The sequence below is a fragment of the Ruditapes philippinarum genome, unplaced genomic scaffold (assembly GCF_026571515.1).
Source record: "Ruditapes philippinarum isolate M1 unplaced genomic scaffold, ASM2657151v2 ctg2093_1_1_1_1, whole genome shotgun sequence".
NCBI classification, from domain to species: domain Eukaryota; kingdom Metazoa; phylum Mollusca; class Bivalvia; order Venerida; family Veneridae; genus Ruditapes; species Ruditapes philippinarum.
Window position 1 is genome coordinate 110031 of NW_026853350.1, and position 18153 is coordinate 128183.

The 18153-nt window shown below is 30.3% G+C and overlaps 1 protein-coding gene and 1 long non-coding RNA gene across 2 annotated transcripts in view; one reads left to right on the forward strand and one right to left on the reverse strand.

The window, feature by feature from the left end:
* Nucleotides 1-10182, reverse strand: part of LOC132736592 (ADAMTS-like protein 1) — a 60243-nt gene extending 50061 nt beyond the window's left edge. Inside the window, exon 1 of the mRNA XM_060723751.1 lies at nucleotides 10041-10182. Coding sequence (XP_060579734.1) covers nucleotides 10041-10073 — 33 coding nt within the window. The 5' untranslated portion in view covers nucleotides 10074-10182. The remainder of the gene's footprint in view (nucleotides 1-10040) is intronic.
* Nucleotides 572-8087, forward strand: LOC132736591 (uncharacterized). The gene is made up of 4 exons (XR_009626597.1): nucleotides 572-847; nucleotides 3746-3829; nucleotides 4518-4663; nucleotides 5449-8087. It is a non-coding gene; the product is annotated as an uncharacterized LOC132736591 (long non-coding RNA).
* Nucleotides 10183-18153: the final 7971 nt, after the last annotated feature.

Here is an 18153-nt window from a genome sequence, read left to right on the forward strand (position 1 = left end):
TTTCTATGTCAGTGAAAAAAAATAAAAATCATTAATAAATTGAACACTCGCAGACAGATATTGAAATGATATTAGAAAGTTTGATTTTCACCCAGTTATTACCTGTCATTTATGAAGAATGTAAGAGAACTACGAAGAATGTTACTAAGAAGCGTAACCCTCCAGTACGGACAGACTGCTATACGGACCTGTCGCTTTCTGGCAAAAGAACGTTGTCTGCTACCTTATTTTTGGGGGCGCAAGCCCCCAATGTAATTACGATAAATTCAGCTAACTACCCTTTGAACGCGTCTAGGCTATCTAGCTGCGCTGAGCAAAAATAGTTCCAATATTTTGCCATAATATTCAGATCATCATAATACCGTATCTATTTTGAAATTGACTGATCATTTTATTTCTAAATTTTAAATCCTTTTATCACAAAATTACATATACCATTGCTTTATGCGATTTGAATATTACTACGCTAGCAGTCGATAAAAATTTAATGAGAACCAGTTAATTTGTTCTACCTTCTGGTTCCCGATGCACGAGAGCCAAAGTACTTGCATACATTTGGTGCCAATTTTATCAAGTCATAAATTAACTATAACTATCATAGAACACAATAATTCAGGAAAAATGGAATACGATTTTCATATTAGATAACTTTCAAGCTTAAAATGGTTAAAAAGTGTGAATGACAGAGTAAAAATTTGTATGCGTATGAATACGAACTATATTCCCACTGACGTCATTTTCCCGAAATCGCCATCTTGGTCAGTTATTCCGAGAAAAGGCTGAGAAGATTTGCTATCAATTACGAAGTCCCAGCTATTACGTTGATATTTTGGTTGCAATCTATTCCGTATGTATAATCAAGTTTTCTTCACAATCTGGTAAAGCTATTGATATATTTCGCTTGATAGACTGCAAATTTAAGTGCATTACAAACTCGGCCCTAAAACGTACTCGGCCCCGAGTCAGCTCGGCCTTTTTTCAACTCGGTCCACTTTTCAATTTATTAACATATTGGTTTGTTTTATCACTCTTTATTGTTGAAACCACATAATTAATATCTGGACTTATTCAGAAACATGGAAAGATATTTTCTTAAATTATTATTACATTTTTTGACTACTTTTTGAACACATCTCTATAACTCAATTTACTGTATTAGCTATCTAAGCTAAACAAAATAGGCCCAAAACTTGTCATGGTATACAGGTAAAATGTTATAATTGGTGAAAAATGATAGTTTTCAATTTTGTGATCATGATTTTTGCAAGCGACTGGAGGTACTGCCCCAGCCCTGTAATGAATAAAATCCTATCCTAGAGGTCCCAAAATTTTAAAGGACTGGTAATAATTATAATTGTTAAATACAATATGACTTAAGTTCAGATATACTTATTTCATACATGTAGATCTGATTTCCACAGTTTTGCCTTCATCAGATGTAGGATTTCATATTTATGGTCAGTCCATAATTTTATAGATTTTTTATTTGTAAATTTATAGACATTTATATGAAAAAAGTAGTTGTATTAAAATTCAAAACCACAGGTCAATAATAATAAGATTACTGATTATATTATTAAATATAACAGATTCCAGATAATGTGAGTATCGGCGTATTTTACGCTTTAAAATCAACTAAAAACGTACAACGTTACCAATTTGTTGCGTTCATTTACGCACTCTGTAAATTTATTACGCAAAGAATGTAAATTTGAAGCGTTTTTGGTGTGTACTTTCATTTTCGAAACAGCTGATTGACCGCTTCCATTAACAGTTGACTGTGTATCTATTTCCAATTAATACCCGTCAAGATACTTTCAACTATTTTTCTCTGTAAACCAGTCAAATTACGTCTTTATTGCTTAGGTGCTTGATAAAACAATTGTTCTATTTTCTTGATAATTGCAAGGATTTATTAATACACATGTAGTGCATGGTTGCTTCAAGGGCTAATCAAATTGACATTTTTTTCACACAAAATTTTACTCGATAGATTTTTGATCTATTTAAATTTACCCCCACATTCTGGAATGTGGGGGTAAGTAATTACCCCCAGTGTCAAAAAATTATCTGGAACTCTGTATAACAGTATGGTAATATTTAGAACAATTTGATGACTATCAATTTTTACTTTAAACACAAATTTAAAAGTCATCATACACTGATGAAACTTACCTCATTACCTTTGTTGATATAAACTATCAATAAAAACAACTTGTCTTTAGCAGTGGAATTTTATATACATCATATTAAGTCATCATTACTTTTATTTTTTAACATCTATATGATTATTATACTAATAGTATTCAAAAATTTTGTTGATGGAAGTTTATGAATTGGTAGAGGAAGGAATAATTAATCATGGCAGTGGCTAGCAGTATGAACCAGTATTGTTTGACAAAAGTGCTGGCTGTATGCGACTCATAATACGACTAGCATATACTCACTGTTGAGGCTAGCTGTACAGCATTTTAAAAATGAGTTGCCTAAAACAATAATATGCAAACTTGTTTTTCTAAAAGAAGATTTTATTGAATATCATATACAATTTCAGTCAATGTGAAAGTCAAAAAAAAATTCCTGCCGCAAGGACTTGAATCCTTAGATTTATTTCCGGCCCTGATGATTTTTTACCGGCCCGGACTCTGAAAGGTTTTTTTTGTAGGGATGGGGGAGGGATATTGCCATAATTATAAAGAAAAATATTTAGCATATATGAATTGTCAGACTCAACTATAAGATACTATGAAAAAAATATACAGAAACATAATTAATAAAACATTAGCATAATTCACAAGAAAACAATACATCTTTCAAAGGTTTAATTTTGAAGATTGGAGAAAAAATATGTTTTGGTAAGGAAATTATCAAAGACAAGATGGTGGCTTACATTACTTAGCAAAAACTGGTCGTATCCTGCGGTGATTTTGGTTATCTTGGTCTGTGAATACAAGCAAAAATTAAAAAAATAGATCGATCTTGGAAGCTTTGCATATTTTAGAAGGCCAAAAATTGTTTCAAACTGGCTGAAATTTTATTTGGACATGACAACTGACTGTATCGAAATTTATCTCGGCCCTACTGATTTTTAGTTGGCGAGGTCCGAGGACCGACAGTCTTTCGCACAGACTGCAATTTACAGTTGGTATAGTAATTTTTAGTGTTTGATGATCAGAAGATTTTTTCCTTCTGAAAATCATGGAGTTGAATAATTTAAATCTGTGTGAAAGCGCGAAGAGAAAGAGACTGAAAATTAATTTATTATTTCTATGGACAATATAGATGTAATACATTTGTAATCAAACATGTGGGTCAATTTCCAACAGTAGTTGAATTTATATGACAAAGTATTTTTAATAATTTTATTTCACTTTTAGCTACTTGAAAATTTCATGCTGGATGTTTGCTTACCATTACATTTTGCATAAGAGCTCTATGATTGACATTAAAGTCCACGGGCCAATTCATTTCTGATATATCTTTCCGATATCTTGTTATAATATAAAAGGCTGAACGTCATCATAGAATTATTAGGAAAAAATATATATGTTCATTCTTTGTAAAAATGTTAGAAGACTTGCAAGTTACTGATTTTATCATTGCATTGATTTTATTTATTATTGAAAAATGCTGAACGGCTATCCTCAACAGTGTGTATAGGCTAGAACTTTCAGTTTGCATTTTAGGGTCATGACGGCTTTCCCGTTGCTGTCAACAAACTTTAACCTTTTTCATAACTTTTCAGATCTTGGTGTATTGTCTTCATACTTGGCCACAACAACCCTTCAAATAGACCAGACTAAACTTGACCTCCATATAAACATTCAAGGTAAAATATTTAAATTTTCTTGATTTTTGCTATTAGTGGCTATGACTTTGTTATTTTTGAATGGATTGTCTTCAAACTTGTACGCAACAATCTTTTAGGATAGGACCTGATTCACTCATTAATGTCCTTGAAGCTTTTGTGATGAGAAGTTGTGCAGAATAATACAAACCCAGAACAATTTCATTTACTTGGTTTTGCAACTTCTGAGACAATGGATTTTAAAGATAGTTGTTTTCTTAAAATTTCAGGACAGTATAGTAGATTGTAAAGACATTTAGTACATACTGTATATACACTATAACTACTATAGTATACTATAAAAATCTTTGTGCTTGGACAATTTTGAACAAATTGTTTCTTAAACAGTGTAAGAAATTAGGATTTGAATCGACTAGTCTGGTCGGACTACCAGATTGGAATATTCACTAGCCCAAAAGACATTTCACTGGCACGATTCATTTGTTCAAAACAGTTGTTTATATTGCCTCTGAAAATACAGTAGCCTGGTCGGCTTGTTACTGTGAAAAGTTGGTAGCCCGAGGAGAAATTTAGTAGTCAGGCCCTCGGACTACTGCTAATTTCGAACACTGCTTAAATTATTGATTTGATATCAACTAACATAATTATTGGGATACTATATGTATATCTAATAATAATTATATTTTATCTTTCCAACTTTCTGTTTCAGATGGTCGGCCTACATGTCAGATTTGTGAATGTGAACGGCAGGATATTGATTTTAAGGATGCTTTAGGGTCAATGAGAATGAAATCAAGAGAGATAAAGGCTAAAATGTGAGACTGTCAATCTGACAAACCTTGCAGTGAATAAATGGTAAAATGTTTCTTTCAGTAGCATGGCATTTAAGGAAGCGGTACATGATTATTTAGAAGTGGTTGTATATGATATTTCTTAATTATTATATTCTAATAGCTTTTTTTCTTGACTTGTTTAAAGGCTGACACAGGACAGTTTATTTTAAGTCAGTGAGCTTCTGTCACTGGATAAAATCCAAATTTATAAAAAGGAATTACAGTGTATTTAAATATCATCTATATACTAGAAATTAGGAACAAAAATAATAGCAAGAACAATTGTGACATGTAACATGTATTTAGGAATTCAGCTTTTCTTTCCTTTTCACCTCAGGAGAATTCACATTAAAATATTGAATATTCACAGTAAGCACTCCGACATATCTGACATATATGATTATCTTATCTACACTTAGCTATCTATAGGTTATCAGAATCACTCACATTTATAAATTTAAATAATTTTGAAAAAATTGCTGTTTAGCAAATAGATGAAATACTTGGGGTGTCTGTGGTGGATTGGTTGACTTTGAACCTATTAAGCCTTTCACTGCTGTAGGTTCGAGCTCTGCAAGGGTTTATGGATTATTTCATGTGAGAAAGCTATCCAGCTTATTTATGGAACATTGATGGTACCCAGGTGCCTGAAATCATACACATAGGTGCACCAAGGTCTTCCTCAACCAGTAAAGCTGGAAATTGTGCTTTAAATTGCTCTCCCCCCCCCCCCCCCCCCCCGAACAAAACAACAAAAATAATGGCATTTTTATTTTGCAATTAACTTTTTCTAAACAAATATTTCAGGAAACAGTGGCGTTTGTATGATAGAACAGTAATAGCAGGAGTGATAAGGACAGATGCATGTAGATGTGTCTTCATGTCGGAAACACTACTAGAGAAATTGAAATATTTGGGTTTTTCAAAACTTAAAAGAAATTGGAATACCAGGAGACTGCTTGCCCTTTGCAATGTTGGATGATGTGATGTCGAAAGCCTCATGAATATAGTAACTTGACTTAATCTAATTAGAAAAAGAAATGACATTGAGGAGAAAACTAGTCACCAGTCTTTCACCAAGAACATGAGATAACTTTCCAATATTTGAAATATCATAATATGTATAGAACTTTAATGAGCGAACAGTTTTTCACCAGGAAAATAAGATCACTTATCTATTTTTGAAATATGTATGAACAGAACTCTATCAACTTCAAGGTGAGAGTTTATCACAAAGAACATGAGATAACCTATGTATGAACAGAACCACATTTGTATATAGAGGCGCCAGTTCATCACCAAGAAGATGAGCTAACTTATCAATGTTTGAAATCTGTTATACCCCCGCACAACAAAGTTGTAAGGGGGGTATACTGGAATCAGCTTGTCCGGCCGTCGGGAGTTTGTCAGTTTTTTCTTGTCCGTCCAATAACTTAAGATTCCTTTGACCCACAGTCTTCATATTTGGCATGGAGGTAAGTCATGATTAGTAGATGACCTCTTTTAATTTTGAGAACACCAAGTCAAAGGTCAAGGTCACAGGGTCTTGACTGAAGAAAGCTTTTCTGCCCAATAACTTAAGAATCCTTCGACCCACAGTCTTCATTTTTGGCATGGAGGTTAGTCATGATTAGTAGATGACCCCTATTTATTTTCAGGTCACCAGGTCTAAGGTCATGGTCACAGGGGCCTTGGCTAATTAAAGCTTGTCCGCCCAATTACCTAAGAATCCTTTGACCCGTAGTCTTCATATTTGGCATGGAGGTTAGTCAAGATTAGTAGAATACCCCTATTGATTTTGAGGTCACTGGGGCAAAGGTCAAGGTCACAGGGGCTTTTATTACAATTAGCTTGTCTGCTCAAATGGTCTCATATATTCATCATAAAACACCTCCAGGCAAGGCTGCATGAAATGGGGGGGGGGGTGTTATTGAAGTCATTCAATGGCAGTTTCAGTTTTGAGGTCAGTAGGTCAAAGGTAAAGTTCACTTTGATCTTTTCCACTAAAACATGTAGAATACATAACTTAGCAATGCACTGGCTTACTTCCCTCAGATTTGGCTGGGAGGTTGTCTGAGCTGTAAATGACTACTGTTGATTCTGACAAATTGGTATGTGGGGGTATTCACGCCATGACAATGGCAGTTCTAGTTTGTACAGAAAATATCAAGGTGCAAGTTTCTTTTATTAAGAATAGACTTATTGATTAGATAACTTACAATATTTACAAACATTTATAATACCATACCCATTTAAAGTATTTCAGCTGAGAGTGTATTATCCAAAATACATGTATTGTTATAATGTACTTTATAGTATATTTATTGTAAAGTTTTGATTCTACTAGATTTTAAAAACATTTAGATTTTACTAGATCTTGAAAATATTTTGTTCCATGCTCTTTCATTTAATTTTGAATAATGAATCCAATAAATACCTATAATAAGTATAGGATTAAAATTGATAATGTTTTCTATCTTTAACTTATATAAAAGTACAAAAGTAATGTTCAAACTGCTGGTTAGATTTCAAACAGGACTAAACAGGAGTGTACAGTGCCATCCTTAGTTGTGCACATTGTTGGCATGTTCTCATCGTCAGATACCCACGGCCGAACCATTAACATTCATCATTGATTGCATGTTATGTGACATGTTTATCAATCGTGGGTATCCGACAATGGCATGTTCTGTTTCTCTGCACAAAATGGCCCCAGAGTTAAAAAAAGAAAAATCTATCACATGTAAAACTGCCAAAATTCAAAAGAGTGATCAGAACCATACACAGTTTTGGGAGACATGTTTTTGTGACAAAAGCCCTTCAAGTTCATATATGACCTTGACCTTTATTTGATATAAAATATCTGGAGTTAGCTGGAATTGTCATTACTTTGTTATTATTTACAGATTTGATTCATGCTTGGACAAACAAACACAAAACCAACATGTTGAATTTTTCTGATATAACTTTGACATTTAAATGACCATTACCTCCAAGGTTAAACAATTGAAATTCGATCACATTGTCATAACTTTGTTTTTGTCTATGATTTGATTCATTCTTGGACAAAAGAACAATTATCATTCAACTATGACCTTTACTATTCAAATTTGAAATTTACTTTATACATTTATATTATGTTTTCTAGGAGTACTCTAATAGATATTACAATATTCTCCTACTGATGTGTTTGACTTCCAATATAAGAAAAAGCCGAGCATGGCCCAGGCTAGATAGTGGCTCTTGTTTTCAATGCCAACTTGATTATATGTATCCATTCCAATTTACATTCTCACATGTATTATCTATTGTGCTTGAAAGGTTTCTACAAAAAACAAGTTTGTTCTTACAGTCCTGGTTTTATTTTAGAAATATTTTAAAGACAGTTAAATTTTCTGTTTATTTTCTATCTGCATAATCATTTCTTGGAATAAATATAGTAAGTACACTGATTTATGTGTTATACACTCACATAAGGAAGTACTTTACATGAAAATTGGTTAAACAACTATAGTTTCCCAACAAAATCCAATGTCATAATTTAAAATGTTTATTCATGATATATATATGATATCAATTATGCATTTTGCCTGGGTTTGTTAGTATGTTCTTGGTACATGATTTTCAATTTTGACAAGAGTTTGGAGGCGATACTATTATATTGTGTACAAAATGGGCACTTATTCAACTTTGAAAGAAGAATGATATCAGATTGGAACACCTAAAGTAGATTGCTATACAAATCTCGAATTTTTGTATGCAACATATTGCGCCCCCATCAGTGCTTTCAGCACTTTGATTTTATGATTGCCACGAGCTACTGCTACAGTAATTTCTCGGCTATACATCGCACCTCATGGTTTATGGGATGTGGAAACTGCAAGAAGGTATTATACCACTATTTCGTGCATTAGAATGCACCATTTACTGTTTTTACGGTAGGAATTTAAGTGTCCGCTACTTTATGTTCAGTCAAGGGCGTATAGATCCTCATCAACGTTAGAATTAGTTAATTAATTTATCGATCATTAAAACTGTGATAAAAATAATAAAACTTAGATACATTGACAAGATTGACCGAGACTCATATCTTTGCTTTGAAAGAGCTGTTTGTATATATAAGTTCCGTTCCGTTTCGTTTCAATAATGATACTGAAGATGATGACTGTGAGGATGATGAAGATGATAATGATGATGACGGTAGGCGCTAACGACACACGGGCGGATTAAACGTATGTATGACTAACGAAGAAACTATTATGTTAAAAAAATAGTTATAATAAATTTTAAGACGTTTTTGCAGTATATCTTTATACAAATTTAACAACCTTCAATTGATATTTGACCTTACACAACATGACACATTCAAGCATTTATTTTTTTAACCGTGTTAAAGCGTATTTATTTCAGATTTATGGTTATGTGACAAAGTTGTCATATTTTTTGTAAAGCCATTTGTACTACGACAAACCACCTGTGGATAATTAGCATTAAATGTTGTAAATAACGTATCCGTTTACAAGACCTACATCTCAAATGTTCACAAAGATCATATTTATATTGTTATATGATTGTTCAGATGTAGTGTCATGTATCCGAGTAAATTAGTCTCATTTTTAATGAATTCTTCATTTATAAGTTGACACTGTTCTTTCCTCCTCTGCGTTACAACATTTACGCTAGGATTACGTCATTTTTTTCTTCTTCATAGGGATGAAAAAATAAAAGAAACTGGGTTCTTTTTTAGGAGAATTCACCACTTATTATGCATTTAAAACGTCATCCATTTTAAGCTATGATATTACAAGACTTATACTTAAATATTCAGATAATCTATGCATAAAAACAAAAGAGGTTAATATTATTAACATTAAAGTTACAACAGTTGTTCCTATGGATAAGCAAGTTAAACAACGATCAGAGAGATTTCACATTAGATTCGTTTAAAGAGTATATAGCTAATTCTAATGAAATAACTGAATAAAGAATAACTGTATAACGTTGATCAGCAGTAAATTTATATTGCTTCCATATTCTGGTCGAGTCTCGAAAGTTTTGTAATATAAGACGTCTCTGTTATTTAACACTCGTAAATATCGTTCTTAAACAGAATAAAATGCTCCTCAACAAAATATTATTTTGTTACTTAAAGTAGGGTTTTTATCCGATTAGCAATAATTTTGTGCAAGCGCCATTTACTTTTCAGGCAATTTAGTATCATATTTATTTGATACAAACATTTTTGAAGTATTCTTTTTTTAGAATCCAATCAATGATTATTGCAGCAGATATATAGCTTTATACACGTAAAGGAATAATGAAAAACTGTTTGTTTTAAAAATACATTAAACAATAATAATAATATTAACTTATTAAAGTTTAACTATAAATTTACTTACCAATATTAGAATAACACTCCCAGTATAATTCATATTAAAACATTGATGTATCCATCATCATAAGTCATGTCATTGTTTTAAAATTCACATTCAAAGAATCTATGACAACTTTAAATCCATGGCAAATAATTAATCACTGTATACACTCCTTGCCAATTTTTGAAAATAGTTATTATCTGCTTAAATGTCTCATTTGATAGTAAGATCCAGTCTCATTGGACCGAAAACTTGATCTTTCACTGTTATATTTAGCACTCGTAATTGTACACGCAATACGCTTGTTTTTCTTTTATTTTAATAAAAACGTTTTAAATTTGATGAAATGATTAGATGTTTTTAATTTCAGTTAAATGCTGTATATAAGTATAATATTTTTCCTAAAATACAGAAACGGTTCAACACATCTTGTAATTCGACACGTACATTTTGCAAACAAAATACAGCCAAATATCGTTTAAATATCTTTAAATATAAAAATACATACATACACGTTTAAAATTCATCGTGCAATGATGTTTTAGTCTTGATAATATTTTTTTAATTAAATAAGATAAAGATATTAAGATGCGTTAAAATTAGCACCACACTTCATCTGAAGCAGTCTGGGTCACGTGATGAATCAAGCCGATGCGCGTTCAGATAACATACTTTGCTTTACTGATTTAACTTTGATTTATAATGAGAATATTAAGATAAATTAGAAGTACTATATGTACCACGACTCGTAATGACTGGGTCGTTAATTCAGCACAATATACGTGAGTTTGTATCAAATTATAAGATTATTGAAATGTTATAAACAACATAGAAATGTTTTTGCTGGTTTTCGATTACATCAAACACATTTTACATTTCTTCATTTTCATGATGACTCACTAAGGGTGATTATATAGTTAAACACCTGTTTGAGAGGAACATGGCTTTATGATGAATTTCAATATTTGCTTGCTGCTGTCTATGTTTAACCATTCTTACTGTTAGTGTCATTGTATTATTAGAAGCAATATCGTTTTCACAATCCGCATGCAGCAGTACAAAAACATTAACGTTACTTTTATTAGTTTACATAATAAGATAAGTAAAAAAACAAGTAGGAGTATTTACCGATCTAACCGATTTTAACTCAGCTTTCGCTTCTTTAATCATTTAAATTTAACAGCATTTATAATTTAAAATAATCATGTGAGTCGATGTACAATGCCAGCGTTGATTATTTAATGGTATATGAAATACTTTAACCCACATTCTTTCCGTTTGTACTTTGCTTATATGTGACCTTTAAACGGAACTTTGACTTTCCTGTATGTTTCAAAGAGAACAAAAATTTATGGCAAGACAACAAGTTACTCCTACATTTACGTGAGAAATACACAACCTTTTATAGTTCGTATAATTTAAAATAAACTGTCAAAACCTTACGATCAAAGTCATTTAATACAACTATCAGGGCTGCCCTGACATAAATCACCGCCATCCATTTAAAGTACAAATAATACACTTTCCTACAATAATAGTGTTACTTAAAACATAAAATTAATTCATAACTTAAGAAGAAAAAATGGCCATAAAGATGTCATAATGTGAATATACACTAATAGAGATTAATCTATTCTCTTTAATTATTACATCTTAATTACCTTGCATAAAAAGACATACTGACATACAATGTCAATTAAGAAATTCAATAAAATTGTCAAAATTGAACTTAAAAAGGTCGACCAATACGTCATATTTGAAAATGAAACATTACATCACTCTGTTTGATTAAGCCTGCTAATATGCAACCATTCGTACATTAAGGCAATATTTAATAAAAAACTTAATATGATGATGTAGATGAAATCAAATAATACCAATCTTTATTTTTTTATTCTTACTATAACACATGTTAATTAATTAAATATTTTCTTAAAAGAACATATAAACATTAAAAAGTTTACGAATTTTGTCTGAGTGACTAGAAAAAATAAAACAAGTGCATGAAACACTACTTATAAATCTTATGAAGTAAATGTTTTAATAAAACGAAGGTTTCATCTCGGTTTACATTTACATGTACGATATACGGCAATATTCTATATTAATTTGTTAAATGTTATCATTACGTCACTTTAGTGCAGAAACGGATTAAATCCTATTAAATTTAATAGGAGTTAATCTGTTTATGTACTAAGGCGACGACTATTTAAAGAATAAATGTTTGTAAGGAGCTTAACATTGTGATTATTACAAAACGATTTTGTTTCACTATGAATATCGCAAATTAGTTTAATTTAATTGCCTCAATATTTTATGAACTGTGTATGTCAATTTTACCTAAAAACGGACTGCATTGCTTACCGCATTGGTTTGTCAAATTTTACCGGTTTATTACTAAATGAATTTAAATTTGTTTTCTTTTAATAATTGCTTTTTGATATAATTTTTAATTTTATTATAATTTTCAATTTAATTAATAGTTGTTGCAAGACTCGCGCATATCCCTGAGTATTTAAATCAATCATACATGTTTAAATAAGTGAATGTTAGATAAATGTCTACTAAATAGTATAACTCAAGAACACAGTTTATTATATTGTTTCTATTTACACAAGATGATCATCCATTCATCCTTATGTTTACACTATCTATCCTAATATAACACTCTTACAATGTTACATCATTTACTCAAAATTATCATCCGACTGAATATAATCCACCTTCAAGATTCAATAAATGTGGTATTTTAGTTTTAACATTAAAGGTCGTGTACCTCATTTTTCAGACAGTAAACCTTTGTAAAAATTCTGAATTAGATGTTAAATTAAACATTAACAAACATCGGTTTAAAATAATCACAGTGTTTGTTATTCAAGTGGATTTTGTACATATCTTTGGGGAAAGGCCGTGGCCTTAATCTTCTTAAGACGGATCAAAATAATTATATCTGTTTATTCACAAATTCGATTGACATATTTACGAATATTAGTCTAGTCAATTTACAGGACGTGCATTGTAATCCTTTAATTTCGCTAAACCGTTTAAAATCAACGATGACATACATGTGTATGTGCTTAAGTAATCGTATATCACTAAATACGTTAACATTTGAGACAGTCAGGCCGTCACCCCATTACGTTAAACCCTGTATGATACACGGCTGATTGCTATAGTACTTGGTTTCCATCCAGATATTACTATATTGCTATAAGCTTATAAGGCAAAGGCGTTAATTCGACAATTTAAATCTTAAAACACATGAAAAAATCATTGCTTACAATACATCAAATGAAACTGTCATTTTTATTTAAAATACTGTATTATGTAATGTAAATAATGTATTACGATATTTTGGATAATTTGAAGAGAAAAGACATTATAATATTTATTTTCAACAGTAGTAAAAGCTTCTTCTTAAATGGCGTTAAATACGGTGAAAAATACTACAGTATCACTAAAAAGGTTAGAGAAACATACAACAGAAGCGCTGAATAATACATATTATAATAACATTTAATACAAACAGAATTTTAATAGCCATATAAATTATAAATTGTAAATAGTGCAAGAAAGTAATATGAAACGAATTACACGTATAAAGCTATCTATACATATAAATTAAATGCGTTTCATTCCTTTGTAATAGTTGATATCCAGAAGAATCTAAAGGCGCATTAGGATCGTATGTAAACTAATGTTTCAAATTACATGCTTTGATTACAAAATGAATTAAATGTTAAAAATGAAACAATTATTTATTTTCTTAGTCATTCTTAATAGATATGATGATATACTAACATTATGCGTAAACTCTATACTTTGTTTATAACTAAAGATGATTCACGCTGTGTTTATTGCAAAAAGATATGCTAATGCTCTCCATTTTTTGCAAATTTTTAAATACAATATAATTTTGATATCCGTTTTTAATAATATGATTATGTAATTTGATAAAGAGAAACAATTCGTCCATAAAGTGTGAAATGATATTGCAATTTGGTTTAATAAGATGTTGACAAAGTCAAATGATATGGTAAAACAAGAGAACAGTTCATTTATTCAGATTTGCACATATTACATCATCTATTAATCATCACGTGAGATTCATAAAAAGACTAATGTTTTACAGTTACTTAAGAATTTGGTACATATAACTCAATGCATAAGGAGATAGATATTTCTACAGTTTATAATGAATTTCTTTAATAAAGAAATATTCCTTCAGTTTGGCATGTATTATTATTAGTTTGACCTTGTTTTTTAAAGCTCTTAAGTCTGTAACCCTCGAGATAAATGAACAAATTCATTGCTAACATTGTAATTATTTTACATTCTATAAGAAATATGTGTCTGAGTCGATTGTTGTAGCGCTTCATATTTCTAACTAAACTAAACTAAACTAAACTAAACTAAACTAAACTAAACTAAACTAAACTAAACTAAACTAAACTAAACTAAACTAAACTAAACTAAACTAAACTAAACTAAACTAAACTAAACTAAACTAAACTAAACTAAACTAAACTTACTAACTAACTAACTAACTAACTAACTAACTAACTAACTAACTAACTAACTAACTAACTAACTAACTAACCTAACTAACCAACCAACCAACCAACCAACCATCCAACCAACCAACCAACCAACTAACTAACTAACTAACTAACTAACTAACTAACTAACTAACTAACTAAATAACTAACTAACTAACCTACTTTCTTACTAACTAACTAACTAACTAACTAACTAACTAACTAACTAACTAACGGTGTAAATGGCATTTCTGCACATTTCTGGACACTATCTGCATAGCAAGTGTCAAATGCAAACTAAAATAACCTTTAACTTATTTGTAACTATTGAAACATAACACATGTAAAGAGGACCAATAAAAATCAATGAAAAGATTCAGTTATAGTCATAACTGCATTGTCAGTAATGTAACCAACAAGTTGAACGTTCATCCTTGTTATCGCGCCAATTTGAAACAGTTAATAAACTCACCAAATATACAACATACGACATTTTAATAAAATGTTCAATCTTACTCGATGTTTAAAATTTCATTGTACTTCATGATTTTTTAATCGCTATACCATCCTTTTTCTAAAGGTTTTAAAATCTGAAATTAAATTTGTATTGCGAGTAATAATTGCGAAATTACAACCAATAATAATCTGTTTATTCAACGATCTTGTTTAAATTATAGCCTATTTTCTTCAGCATTGAATTCATCTATTAAACATCATTAAAACACATTAAATTATTAATATTCGACAATGGAAATGGATTAAAATTCAATTAAACATTAATGTGTTATAATTTTATAACCTAACAATTGCGTACAGACGATTTGCAAGTATTTCATTAGTTCGACGTTCAGGAAAAAGGAGTTCAACACTAAAGGATAATTGAAGCGCTGAGGCACTGACTTATTCATTCTTAAGATTTGCTAAACAACATACCCGTTTATATAACATTCCACTGATTATAGATTTACAAAAAAATATATATAGGGTACTTGGTCACATTTTCTATTAATGCAGTGAATAAAGATCAGTTGGAACCCTACAGTATTTTTTGATATGGAGTGTTCTCATCTTACCCCGTAGTTTAGGAACATTTCTATTGCGATGTATTGATGATTTGCCTCGGTCGATAATGTTAAAAATAATACACGGTACAGTTTCAAAAACAACATGAAAACAACGACAACAACATTATCATGCACAACATAATAATTGGGATGGTTTGATTGAGCTATTACTATTCTAGTTCTACAGAACAAATTTGCATTGCAGTGTAATCGGAAGTTAACCGATTGCTCAGTTTTGATAAAACTGTATTCATGAATGCGCCTGAATAATAATTTAATCAAATATGCATTATACCAGAAATATGTTAACATTTATTTACGTGTTATACTAGTATATCATATAGGTTAAAGGTGTGTTTGTTTTACAAATATTGCATTTCAAATATTTTGTAACGAAACGGAGAAAATATCTTTTTATAAATCGATTATATCAATCACAATCTTAAGGTAGGTTTCTCTAACGTAAATTCACCGTTTTGTGTAATGACATCATTAGGTTAATTCATGTGGCAAATAAACTGATGACGCTTTTATATAAATCACAAATAATCACGTGTTAATAAGAAGCTTTTACCGAACTTGTAGATCTATCAAATTCCGTCATAAATTATTTACAAACTGAAAACAAATGTTTAAATAGCTTAAAAATAGGTTACGGTTCATTTCAAATTTGTTTAAATTGAAATCAAATGTTAAATGAATAATAATTATGTTGTATGCACCATTAACAGAAATATTTATCATCTACTTTTTACATAGGTATTGATTTACTGTGGGAAAAATGGGAGAGACTGGCATACATTTGCTCGTAACATACATTACGTAACATAAAATTAAACATAAATAAGTAATTGACTGAAATACAAGTAAATTGTAACGAATTGCAGGTTTGTAAATTTCCAAGGATTTTCTTTTATGTTCATTCCCTGTCCATTTTCTTTGTTTTGACATAATTTAAGACATTGTGACTAGTTTTGCATGCGCGTTTTACATGTATTAAACTGTTCCTCTTCAACGTTATGATAACAGAAGAGAATATCATAGCATACATGTATTCAGCGTGACCATAATAATAATGATAATAATAATAATAATAATAATAATAATGATAATAATAATAATATTAATTATGATAATATTAAAATCAATGATAATAATACTTCATTCAGAAATGCTGACATATAAGTCAATAGTTCATAAAAATGCCTTAAAGTAATCAGCCTTTTAAATACATCTCTTGTTAACGATTCTGTTTGTAATAAAAGCGTTTAAAACATAATTTGCTTAAGCGATTAAAATATGAATTATACTATGTTCAAAGATATTTATTTCGAATGAATGGCTACATGACACAGGCATCGTATTTTCATACAACAATTTGTATACTGACAAAATACCTGTAGGTAATTAGTAGTGCTAATTAATGTAAATAACGTATCCATTTACTGGATCTACGTATTGAATGTTACCAGAGGTCAAATCTCTGTTTATACGTGATTATTTTGATGAAGTGTCAAGTATCAAAGCGTGTGTGGCTCATATTTTTGGATGAAATGATAATTGAGAAATTGTCGATTTTTAATGCTATATTGCGTGTGAAGGTACGCCACATTACACCTTGTCAATCACATCGTTATTACAGATTAGTTTCTCCTTCATTAAATTTGAAAAACAAATTAAGTTTATAAGGGTGTGAACTATATCTGGGTCAATTTTAAGGAAATCTGAAGTTTGAAATAGAACTCCAGCAGCGTTTCATGGAAACGTCCGTAAAAATCTGTTATATCAAAGATAACGAATCATATACATGCGTATCAGATAAGTATAATCAATAGTGTAATTAAAAGATTTAATTTTACTTTATGTTTTAATTTTAATTTGATACATAATGATTATTTGTTATACAACATGTTACATATAATCAACTGTTTCATGTTCATGCGTAGAGTTTACATAATAAACATTACCTTTAATACCTTTAACGAAATGTGCACTTAGATTTTATGTATGGTACTTTTGACGGGATATGGTCAAAGTTCCTATGATAATCAATATATTTAAGTTATTAACGTATATTGTATTTGATAATTCATTTGAATCTACACACAATGTTTCAACAGTGCATAGTTTCTCTTATAACTTAGACCTTTAAATTATATACATTCAAAGACATACGCATACATAATGTGGTAGTGTATGCGTTTAAAGAAATGATTGTTTATAGTTTCTAACATATCAATACATTTAAGTGGGTCTACCCTTTGTTTATCCATGCCTTTATTCTAGGCTAGTGCCATTACATACCTTTAACGAAATCAACGCATCGTTTGTTTTTATGTGGCTTTTAGACTCATACTGTGTAACTGTTTTAGATCTGCTATGGGGGCAGGGGACCTAAAAATGAAAAATTTTGTAATTCAGTGTGACCAGAAACACAATTCCAAATATTTCAAAATATGTTTCACAGGCAGATAACCAGTTGCACAGCATTATTCAATGATATATGACAAACATTGAAAAAAATAATAGTTTGTA